Genomic DNA, 11,219 nt, shown 5'->3' with positions numbered 1-11,219 from the left:
AGTCGAGAGGTCCATTTCATTCATGCTCGTCTTCAGCTAGCCCGCCGGTTCGATGGCATCAACAGAAACGGGCGCTTTCAATGCCGGCGGAGGACTTTGGCAATTTTTGCAAGCCGAGCATGTGCACCATGTTGTTGCACATCGTGTTGGACGCGGTTGCATCTGGACCTGCACCTGGTCTTGGGTGGGTGGGACGGGACTGGAACTGGAGACGGGAACTTGGCTGATGGCTGCCGAAAGGGGCCAACGCCACTCATCGTTGAACCAGAAGACGGAATGACAAAAAATCAGCTCGTCGTTCGCCGTCCACTATCCGCTGTCGCTGTCGACTATTGACTGGGTGCATGGCGGTTGTCGTCGTTCAACATCGCATTGAGATAAGTCTATGCCGCCGCCGCTTTCGCTGGTGTGCCTCTGTCCGTCCATTTATTGTCCTTCCTTCCTCGTCGTCCATGATGCAGAGTGCCGCGTCTTCTGGATTCTTCCCTCGCCATGGTCCAAGGAGGAGCAAAACAAACATCACCACATTGGGGCACAGGAACCTGCCTCTAGGTAGATACCTAGGTACTCTTACCGTTCGTTACTCTGTCTGTGGCTCCGTCCGTCTGTCTCACGACGGCAGAATAGAACGAACACCACTCACTCCGTGACATGAACACGCTTGACTGTCTGCTCAATTGGTCTCAAATTTCTCCTTGACTCATTTTGATCATCGCCTACTCCGTACAGACCACCAAGTGCCCGCACCTGCACTCTCCATGGAGAGGCGGCACAGCCAGCCACTGCACGCCGATTGTCTGGATACATACATCCGTGCATCTCATTTTGTGCACCTGTCCAGATGTCCCCATCCACTACCGTACCTCTAGAACCCTAGATCCGTACTCCGCACACTGGAAAGGAAAGGGTCTATCGTGGCCGACCAACACGGGTGCTGCTTTTTCGCTTATAGACAACTTATCACCAACCAGGTGGGCATTGGGCTCCTCCCCATGCACGTATTGCTACCCAGCCTGCAACTAGTAACTACCTAGTGCCCAGCTTGCCATTGCCCAGCTTGCCATTGCCCAATGATGAGCTACAAGCTACTCCGTACCTCGGTGTACATTCGGCGCCTGCATGTCCTCGACTCTTCTGGCTCTTTTCTTCCCGTCGAGGGGTCGCCTCTCTTGCTGGGAAACTTCAGTGTTGGCTTCAGGGCCTTATTCTATATGACAACACACGTCCCCGCCACGGGATGGCGGATGCGCGTTTTTGTGTTGGCCCGGTTTGCAGATCCGGAGGCTGAGGGCCTTGGTGGAAATTCAGACATGATTCGGTCCACATGAATGAAGCGCGAGGCTCCTTTCTCAAGCCTGGTTTAAGATTTTGGCCGTCAGCGATGCCGTAATGTCGTTAAACACGTGCGAGAGCGAGCAGTGCTTGTATTTTTCGACAAGGTTTCCGCTGCTGTTGGTGTCACTGGTGTCGCCTTCATCTGGTGCAGTGGAGGATATGTCGTGTCCGTTGATACGTGTGCCGACTGGATATTGTGGTCGCCGACCTTCCTCGAGCAAGGCAATAAACTGCGCATCCATCGGTACCGTGCCCAAGAACGGAACCTTGAACTCGTCTGCCATGCTACGGCCACCCCCAGAGCCAAAAATGTCGGTGCATTCCGAGCAGTGAGGGCAGACGAAGCCGCTCATATTCTCAACCACACCCAGCACTCGAATGCCCGTTTTGAAACAAAAGTTGAGCTCTTTGCGGACATCGGACGTAGAGACTGCTTGGGGCGTGGTTACCACGACCGCACCCGCAACCTGCTCGGGAACAGCCTCGCTCTGCAGTGTTTCCGCAAGAGAGATGTGCTCGTCGCTGGTGCCTGGCGGCGTGTCAATAAGCAAATAGTCGGTATCGTCCCAGAGAACATCGCGGATGAACTGCCGAATCATGGCCGTCTTCTTGGGGCCTCTCCAGACAACGGCATCACCTCGCTGCGGGAGCAGGAACCCCAAGCTCATGGCGTGCAGGCTGCCGACGCCGGTGCCTGCGTCCTCTCCGTGAACGGGAACCGGGGCCCAGCCGCCCGGGACCTGAGTAACTTTGGACTCTTCGATGGACAACATTCGGGGGATAGAAGGCCCAGTCAGATCAACATCGAGGATGCCTACAGAATGGCCAGCCTGGGATAGTGAGAGAGCCAACTGCGTGGTCACGGATGACTTGCCCACCCCACCCTTGCCGGACAGAACCTGGATGCAAGCAAGAGGTTAGTAAAGAAGCCTTGGGAGCGGCGCTGGAACGGGATATAAAACGCATCGATGAGATGCTGCAACACGTCTTACCAGCACGATGTGCTTGACCTTGTCCAGGCCCATGCTGTATCAAACAAAGGTGCAGTGTTTTGCCCTGCAACGATTCCCCACCGATACCTGAGACAAGCGCCGAGGTATGAGCAATATAGTGCAAAGGGAACTTGGGGCCAGGCGCATCAATACTCGTCAAGGCAGATATTCTGGGAGTGATTACAGAGAGAGGTTGCCGGCGAGTCGCCTCTTGGAGGAATGACGCTTTATTGATTAGCAAGCAATGGGGCGGTTTTTTCAGTGTGTGAGCACAGAGCGTTGGAAACCATTTGATGGGAAGTCGCAACCCGCTCCAGCCAACCAGAGCGAGGCCGATGTCCGGAGCTGCCGACATGCGCGGGGAGCCTGCACATGGCACCTGGAGGGACATGGACCCAACACAGGGGCATCAGGCCGTTGACAGCCCAGACATGTGCCCGCCTGGTGCCCCAGCTGCCCCGTTATAGCGAATGCTGTCCCTGCAGATGCCAGGACACGCCCCTAACACTTCGCCTATCTGGTCGACTCTGCTGCTCAGTCCTGTCTCTGCCTGAAACAGCACAATCAATTGATAGATGCATCGGGCCAAGAATGCGGCTCTGCATAAGAAAGGGTGTCTCAGTGCCCGTGGCTCTTTAGTTCTTCACACTTCTGGAGTTGCGTCTAGAAGAACGGAAATAGCTGTTACAGCTGAGAGATTCATGTCAAGTAGGTCTGCGATTACCGCGGTCCGCTTCTCATGGCAACACCTGCATGATGATAGACGTCGATTCACCTGGTCGAATAAGTGGTCTCAATTTGTAAACATACGACCTAAGCATGTCTAACGCTTTAGTCATTCAGCGTTGTCGCTTCATTGAATAGCATCACAATGACGCAACATTGTCGAAACAAAACATTTTTCCCAGTCGCTACCCTCGGCTTGCATGAAAACAATCTTTTGCCGGGCCCAAGTCGCCCTCCAGAAGCTCAGTAATAATAACCGTTCCCAACGCCTTTTATGCTATTGACCGCACTCGGCGGCTCTCGCGTTTCCATGCCGAGTAAGCCGCCTTGGTATACCGCCGTTCCGTGACCTCGCCCGCCCCGAGGCCTCCCGGTCATGGTATTTCGTCCTCTGTTTCAAACCGAACCATTCCCCGTGGGAAAGCAAAAGTCGACCCTCCGCCGTTGTCGCGGCCCAAGAGCTGCCCTTGCGGCATTGGCGCCACTGGTTGTGTGAATCTCACAATCGGGCCACCCTCCACCGTAAAGCCAATGAACTCGGCTTGGATATCGGAACATTTGTCTTCGTGGCTACAATTTTCAATGGTATTCCTACGACGGCCGAGTTAGATGCTCATCCGGCTTCCATGACATGTGGGTTGGGGCACTTACGCTTGGCTAATACGTGGTTCCTGGCCGTCGTCGGATGCACTGCCCGCTGGCCGTCGCAACTTTTTGATTCTCTTTCTTGTACAGTCATGGAATAGGTGCAGAATTCCTGCAATCACGAGAACCGGAGTTCCCAATGCGAGCGCCCAAGGTCTATTTGTAGGTCAGTGAGTAGGTCTGAGGGTTAGGGTTGGGAACAGCGGGTGGTGGATGAAGCAACGTACGGGTGCTGGCGATTTCTGAGGTTATGGCACAAGGCCAAAATGACGCCCGCAATGGCAATCAGTGAACCAACCTGGAGCATGGTCCATGTTGACCAGTACAGGGACATGAGGTCTTCGCCGTCGCAGAACTGCAGCGCCAAAAGGGCGTACGCCTCCATCACAACGACGACGGTAGACACGGCCAAACATCCTAGACAGATGAAGATGTATCTGCGGAGCACTCTTGCTCGTTGGTTTGAATGAGTCCCAAAGGTCTCGACTGCCTTTTGTGCTCTGCGTGATGCCGTGTCAGTATTACTCTGGCGAGCGAACACGTTGCGAGAGTCGGGGGTTGCCCACGCACTTGGAATATACCCATGAACCGAAAAATAAGACAATCAAGTTTGTTATAAACATGGTCCAGTATATTATCCTAAAATTCTGCTTGTCTAGATTCGAAGCAAACTGTGCATAGTCTTGACAGAGTTGCGGATCGACGTCGAATGATCCCGCCATGGCTGACGTTGTGGGATAGTAAACATGTAGGACAGGTAGGTAGTGGCCGAGAAGGCTCGAGACTTGCTGGAAAATGATTCCGCCTTTTAGATGAATCAGTTCAAGGAGGAATATCTGTCAGATGAGAAATTCCGGCGGTGCCGATTTTCTGAGAGAGGGTTGAGATATGGCGGACCGTGGTGGTGGTGTTGATGGCGTGCTGGCTGACATGGCCTCTTTAATAGACGGGTTCTAGTTTCAGGCAACGAGTCGACAAGAGGAAACAGGGTGAAACATAGGCCAGTAAATAAGACTGATAACAGCATTTACGACGCGCAAGCCATCAATGGCACACGGCTGGACTAGACGGTGCCAAGCCTGGGTTCATGTTGGCTCTGCTTGCAAATGCCCAAGAGTGGAACTGGCTGACAGGGGATCGAGTTGATCAACGGTAGTAGGTTCCGCGAATACCGGGACATTTAGTCTAGTAACGACTAGTAGTAGCTTGGTAGATAATTCCAATAAAGATGGAAGCCTCTTGGCCCCCACGAAAGCAGATTTGACACGCCGTCCCCGTATCCCGCCGAATCCGCAGCATTCAGCCAATTCCCGCCACGACCTGGGGGTCAGATGGAAGCCCAGCTCGAGGTCCCAGATGAGGCAGAGGGGTTTCCGATCCCACAAAGATTAAGCATTATTCCCATCAAGATTCGCCATATCTAGGCATCCGGGGGTGACTGTCGCAAGGGTACAAGCACGGCCCCAAGCGGTGGACCGGCGGCCTATTGCCAAGACGCTCGACCAAGTATACATGTGACGGCGCAAGTCACAAATGCCGCCCAACAAGACGTACACGTCCTCTCGAGGCCCCGAGAAGGGCTGAGCATGTCCATCAGCGCCAGAACGGTCGAGATCGGCAATATTTGCTCACGGCAGTACGTTGCCCAAGGCACTCGGTGCAAGTCATCCGAGAAGCTCCGGCCATGCGCTTTTGGCTGGAAGCTGCCATTTGACAAGGAGCCGTGGTGGTGTGTGGCTGACAATTGCCGAAAAATGCGGCTACTCATCCCTCCCAGAAGACAAGGATACATCATGTATCTCGCACAGGTGAACCCGGTGTATAAAGGACTTGGAGGGGGGGGGGACAGGCACAGCCCTGTGCGGATGCACCGTCGACGCCTCGACTAATCAAGTTCAACGGTAGGCCGCATCCGAGATGAGCTGCCGTGCGTAGCCAAGATTCTGTTATGCTTAATTTAGTGTGGAGGGTGGCAAACTAGATCGCCATTAGACGTTGCCGGAATCATTCATGACACAAGATGCCCACGCCGGCGGTCGCAAGCTCAATGCTGGAAAGTTCCAAGACGGCCCTTTTGGGGCAGGAATACAACGTCACAGTGAGTAATGCCCTTGTCTCACGACCACGAGCGGAATGTCGGTACGACCCAAGCACGCGCAAGCTCCAAAGGCTGTGTGAACCCCGGCCCCTTGTGCTGAGACATTGTATGACAACTCAGCCACACGAGCGCCCGTGCCAAGGCCGCAGAGATAAGAGTCCGTCCAGCGTCCATCTTTTTTTCATTGACTTTTTGCCCGCACCCAACAAACACCACTGTCTGTTGGTCGGGGGGGCCTGTGGTAGGACCGCGGGGAGCAAACCCGTCATTGATAGCCTGGGGGCCGCGGGCGTATTGTGCTCCCACGTGTTGCCTGCTTGTAATTTCGGCAGCACTTGAGGCCATACATGCGTCCACGTGATGTAGATGGGATACGCTGTGAAAAAGAAAAAAAAGAAAGAAGCGAAATGACGGTAGGTCATCTGATTCGTGAACAGCAGGAGCGTGGTTGCGTCAACGTCTACGGAGTATTACATACTATGACCACCTGGACTTGTCTCTGTCTGCGACAGGGGAACCGGACGCCCCCCGGAAGTGTACTACTCTACTTTTTAGTTTCCGACTAACACGCCGTGTTTCGAGTTGCGGCCGTGGTTATGGCCGTCATGGCCGTCTTCGTCCATGCCCTCGGCGCCGTCCTCCTCAATCCAATCTGGGAACCCGTCGTCAAACACGTCCTGCAGGGCGTCAACACGCTGCGAGTCATCGAGCCCATCGTCTCTCATGACCCTCTCCCACGCCTCCATCTCCTCGTCGGTGAGCAGACACTCGTCCAGGAGCTTCTCCAGGTTTACATGGTCCAGCTTCTCGCCAATAAAGACTAGTTCCTGTCGGCGATCTCCCCACTCACCGCCCTTGAGGATGTCGTGCTGGACAAGAGAATCGACGTCCCTATCGCCGGTTGTGTACTCTTCCGGCGGTAGCGTGCAGAACCAGGGCCGTCCGCCCGTCAGCGTTAGCATTGCGCCGGCTTGCGACCAGTCTCCCGCCCGATGGGGGCGGGTGGCCAGGAAGAACTCGCCCTTTGACCGGAAAAGACGCCTAAATGTAGGGTGGGCGCGCTTATTGGCCAGGATGGTTGCGTTGGGCGGAATGTCCATGTCGACGTCGATATCCATGGCCGTGTCGTCATCTGTGTGCTTCCATGGCTCCCCTTCAAGAGACGGCACGGTTCGAGCTGTAGATGCGGAGCTCTTGTCAGACTGTTCCGAGTCGCTTCCACGCCTCTCCGATCCTGAACTTGATCCTGAGCTACGCGGATCATCCTGCCCGCCCATGCTGGAGTCTTGTTCGTCATCATCGTCTTGGTCAAGCTCCTCATCTTCGTCATCTTCTTCATCGGCATGCTCCATTTGAAGGATAAACTTGTCGTATATCAAGCTAAACAGCCTTCGGGGGTGAAAAGGTCTGCGCCGGGTGTAGATGAAACTCTGGACGTTGTATTCCTCAGTTTCCGGCTTGGGTGTGGCGACATTGCGCCCATTGACCTGTAAAATTGGACATTAGCTCGCAAACTCGCATTGTAGAGAGGTGGTAGATGGCCGTACCTCGCGCACCGTCATTTCATGAAGGTCTTGCAGCCATCCGTATCCAGACTGGGCGACGTCCAGCTTGAATAAGCCAGTATTGACAAGTTCTTTGACCTCGACCTTGCCGCGAGTAGACTGGATAATCTTGGCCCGGTGGTTGAGCTTCTTAATTAAGCTTATAGCTGCCGTTTTCGTTTCCTCGTCAATCTAGGGAAAATGGTATAAGTATTTTCCTGCGCTTTCTTTACATATTTCGAAAGCTTCAGATTTTTCAAAAACTCACCATGTCGACCTTGTTCAGAATAATGACATCGGCAAATTCAATCTGGTCAACCATCAAGTCCGAAACCGTTCGCTCATCCTCCGGGGTGACGTCATTACGGCGAGAAGAAAGAATATCCGCAGTATCAAAGTCGTTTAGCATGGTGAAAGCATCAATCACCGTGACCGTTGTGTCGAGATGAGCGAACTTTTCCAGCCCGCCCGCAGCTTTACTATGGATCTGTCAGTGGCCATGACGGCTACGACAGAGCCACGCCATTTACTCACATTTGTTTGAGAACTCTCACTGTATTCTCGTCCAGTGGCATGGCAGTATCTGCATTTGCTAGATCGCCCATCTGTTCTGCAAGGCGAGCGTCAAAAGTTTCCGCAACTTGCTCTGGCTCGCTGATGCCACTGCTCTCGATGATGATGTAGTCAAACTCTTCAAGCCGAGAGATGCGCACCAGTTCTTCAAGGAGATCGCCTCTCAATGTGCAACAGATGCATCCATTTTGTAGAGCAATGACCTTTTCCTCGGTCCTTGTCAGTTTGTGCGTCTTCTTGATCAGGGCGGCGTCGATGTTGATCCTGCGTCACAACAATTAGCACAGTCCTGCCCGCAGCATCATGCAGCCCACATACGCCCCAATGTCATTGACGACGACGGCTATTTTGAGCCCATGTTCCGTGCGGAGAATGTGCTGCAGCAGCGTCGTCTTCCCGGCTCCCTGTACGTCATGGTCAGAGTGAGGGTCCCGATTATGGCAATATCCAGTCAAAGAATGGCGTACCAGAAATCCCGAAAGCAGAGTAACTGGGAGAGACTTTTTAGGAACATGAATCTTGACAGACTTCTTTTTGGACTTTGTACTAGCCGAAGCTCGGCCAATGCGTCGAGAAGCACCCATTATGATGGTTTGGATGATGGCTTTTGCGACCAAAAAGATTGATAAAGGGAAGTAATCGATGCTGCATTTTAAAATCAAAACAAAGTTTATATAGCACAGACATTTGATAATTCACGCGTCTTTCAGGGCTCAAACCTATCTATTGCATCTCTTCTACTACCTGATAGTTTCAATCTACTTGGGGATACATCACCAGATGCGGCCATCAGGGTTGTGGCCAAAGACCATCAAGGTAATGTTGCAAATTAATGATGACATTTAGATCAATATGATTGGTTAGTTGAAATGCAGTGGCCCGTATCATGTCCTCCCTTTATCGTAAATCGAATATCACCCTGTGCGCGACTGCAATACCGGTGGCCTGTTGCACCTGGAACAAGGACAAAGAGGTACTTTGTGCTCCTGCTCCCGGTCATGGCGGAAGATTGGGAACCTGAGAATAAATGTTGACGTAAAACCAATGCCTCTGAAAGGTAGACACGAGGTCTCGGTTGGGACTACACAGGCACTTGCCTTGTAGGTTGCGGACATTATTTAGATTTCAAAATAGGATTCACGCAACGGCAGAACTTATAGACAGTGGTTTAAAATCAATCTTGAGTTGTGTCTTGTAGGGGCACTGGAATCACGCATATTCAATACTACCACGTCCCGGCGCACTTCTATCACCTTTGGAGCTGGCATCCTCTAGGCAGCTTACCTATTAGGCAGGTTTTTTTTTTTCGGATTCTATTCAGTTTTATACTCTCTCGAATACACAGTGGCTAGTCACCGTGAGCTAGCTAAATAGAAACTCGCAAATGACTGCAAGAAATATCAAAATACTATTACAGTAACTATTCACATTAGAACCACTTTACTAAACCCCTATTCAGCTATTTGTGACATGTATATCCTATATACACACACCTGTCTGGGTGTTTCAAGTCATCACCTTATGCCATTAAGTTACGAAAATATTGGCGGCTGCATTATATCACCGGGTCTATGCCTGTGGCAAGCTTGTTTCTTGAGAACGCGCATGTCAAGTCTTCTGAAACAAAGATAAGACACACCCAAGCACCCTCCATCACCTCGATGGAGATGAGGTGCACCCGCCGTCTTAGCAATTGGTCCAACGTACCAGGACATGTTTACGCCGAGAACCATGTCAACAAGTTTCATGCAAAATGCTGCTGTGGAGGCCATACCAGGCAGAAGCGTCTTTACATTGACGTAATTTTTTGGGCGATTCCCCTGAATTCAAAGTATTCGGCGAGCGCTACCACTAGCCCACCAAGTCCGTACGGCTTTGGGCGGTGCTTTCAAAGTTGCCATCTACGGGGATTGGAATGGCGATAGAAACTTTTGTCCCAGCATTAGGCGGCTGAGCACCGAGCATGATTTGGTTGCAGCCGATTTAGGACAGGCACAAAGATGAATGCCACGACGAGCATTGGACTTGACCGTCGATCCATGGAGCAAAAATGATGTAGCAATAGCAGCCCATGGGTCGGACAGCCCCGATATGCTGCTTATCAAATTGCTATTTTTAACTTTCGGACATTTTGGGCGTGTGTGGTGAATCGTGATGCTGTGCCGAGCTACGAGAGGGAACCCATGTGACTGAAAGAATGCCAAGTGTCCTATTACTTGGCATTGGGGGCCGGTGGCTGTTTGATCCCAAGAGGACATGGAGTGCATAATGTTGTTTCATGCAGATCTGGCGGCGTTTCCATGTTGAGTCGAGCGACCCCCAGGTCAATTACTCAGAGTACGCTGTTCATGCTAGTGGATAAGGCTCGAGTGATGTCAATGAGAAGTGCCAAGTACATTACACTAATTAGAGACATGCTGTTATTTTTGTTTCAAATAAAAAAGCATTGTATGCATTGAAGTGTCTAGTCTGCTACAAAAATGGTCTCGCTCGACATAACCACTAGAGCGCATCAATCCAATCCAAGGCATCCTGAGGCTCGAGCCTCTTGAAATAGTCAGGTTCGGCATGCACGTTTCGCACCGTGCCATGCTGGTCGACAAGGATGGTGGTCGGAATCGGAACCTCGAAAGAATCATCGCCGTTGCGCGCCTTCAAGTCGGTCCCAAAACCGGCGAGAACGGGACGAAGCGCCTCGGGCTGCTTCCAGACGATGCCCAGCTCCCGGGCAAACTTCAAGCCAACGTCGGATAGGACGGGAAACTTGAGCTCATTCTTGTCGACGGTGCTGAGCGAAGTGTCGGGCAGTTCAGGCGAGATGGCGACCAAGGTGACGCCCTTGGCCTCGATTTCGGGCAGGCGAAGCTGCAAGGCGCGCAGGGCGAGGTTGCAAAACGGACACCACTCGCCGCGATAAAAGGTGATGAGGAGAGGCCCCTTGGCCAGCAGATCCGAGGAGGATTGCACTTTGCCTGTAGCGTCGGGGAGATTGAACTGTGGCAGCTTCGCGCCCGGCTGTATGGCTCGCTTCGGGTCAAACGACTGCTCAATCTCGGCTTTGGCGCTGAGGAGGGTGTCTTTGACCTCCTTTGGCGCTTCGGCCTCGAGCTTTTGGGTGACTTGCGCGAGCTGGGATGCAAGTGTGGCAGACATTTTGAATGAAAAAGGAGCTGATCTGGATGGTCGGCCTTGTTCTGAGTTGAGCGGATAGACATGGCTACACAGATACACAGGAGGTCTTTATATATTTCGTCCTCCCATGACAGCTACCTCCCCAGCGATACTGTTCATCTTGATTCCAAAGCC

The 11,219-nt window shown here is 52.5% G+C and overlaps 4 protein-coding genes across 4 annotated transcripts; all 4 read right to left on the bottom strand.

The window, feature by feature from the left end:
* Positions 1–1,349: 1,349 nt before the first annotated feature.
* Positions 1,350–2,360, bottom strand: MAA_09620 (cytosolic Fe-S cluster assembling factor cfd1; the record flags this gene model as incomplete). Its single annotated transcript, XM_007827618.1, has 2 exons — positions 1,350–2,234; positions 2,328–2,360. The coding sequence occupies 2 exons, from the start codon at positions 2,358–2,360 to the stop codon at positions 1,350–1,352; spliced, it is 918 nt and encodes a 305-aa protein (XP_007825809.1).
* A 1,067-nt stretch (positions 2,361–3,427) lies between these two features.
* Positions 3,428–4,420, bottom strand: MAA_09619 (uncharacterized protein; the record flags this gene model as incomplete). The annotated part of the gene is made up of 4 exons (XM_007827617.1): positions 3,428–3,644; positions 3,705–3,854; positions 3,926–4,198; positions 4,269–4,420. The coding sequence occupies 4 exons, from the start codon at positions 4,418–4,420 to the stop codon at positions 3,428–3,430; spliced, it is 792 nt and encodes a 263-aa protein (XP_007825808.1).
* A 1,927-nt stretch (positions 4,421–6,347) lies between these two features.
* On the bottom strand, positions 6,348–8,497 carry MAA_09618 (CobW domain protein; the record flags this gene model as incomplete). The annotated part of the gene is made up of 6 exons (XM_007827616.1): positions 6,348–7,283; positions 7,344–7,532; positions 7,609–7,819; positions 7,875–8,177; positions 8,232–8,317; positions 8,381–8,497. The coding sequence occupies 6 exons, from the start codon at positions 8,495–8,497 to the stop codon at positions 6,348–6,350; spliced, it is 1,842 nt and encodes a 613-aa protein (XP_007825807.1).
* A 1,918-nt stretch (positions 8,498–10,415) lies between these two features.
* Positions 10,416–11,066, bottom strand: MAA_09617 (Thioredoxin-like fold protein; the record flags this gene model as incomplete). The annotated part of the gene is made up of 1 exon (XM_007827615.1): positions 10,416–11,066. One exon carries the CDS (start codon positions 11,064–11,066, stop codon positions 10,416–10,418), a length of 651 nt encoding a protein of 216 aa, XP_007825806.1.
* Between the last annotated feature and the right edge of the window lie 153 nt (positions 11,067–11,219).

This window comes from Metarhizium robertsii, assembly GCF_000187425.2.
Source record: "Metarhizium robertsii ARSEF 23 chromosome Unknown MAA_Scf_9, whole genome shotgun sequence".
NCBI lineage: Eukaryota > Fungi > Ascomycota > Sordariomycetes > Hypocreales > Clavicipitaceae > Metarhizium > Metarhizium robertsii.
This window is presented reverse-complemented; position numbering and strand designations above follow the sequence as displayed.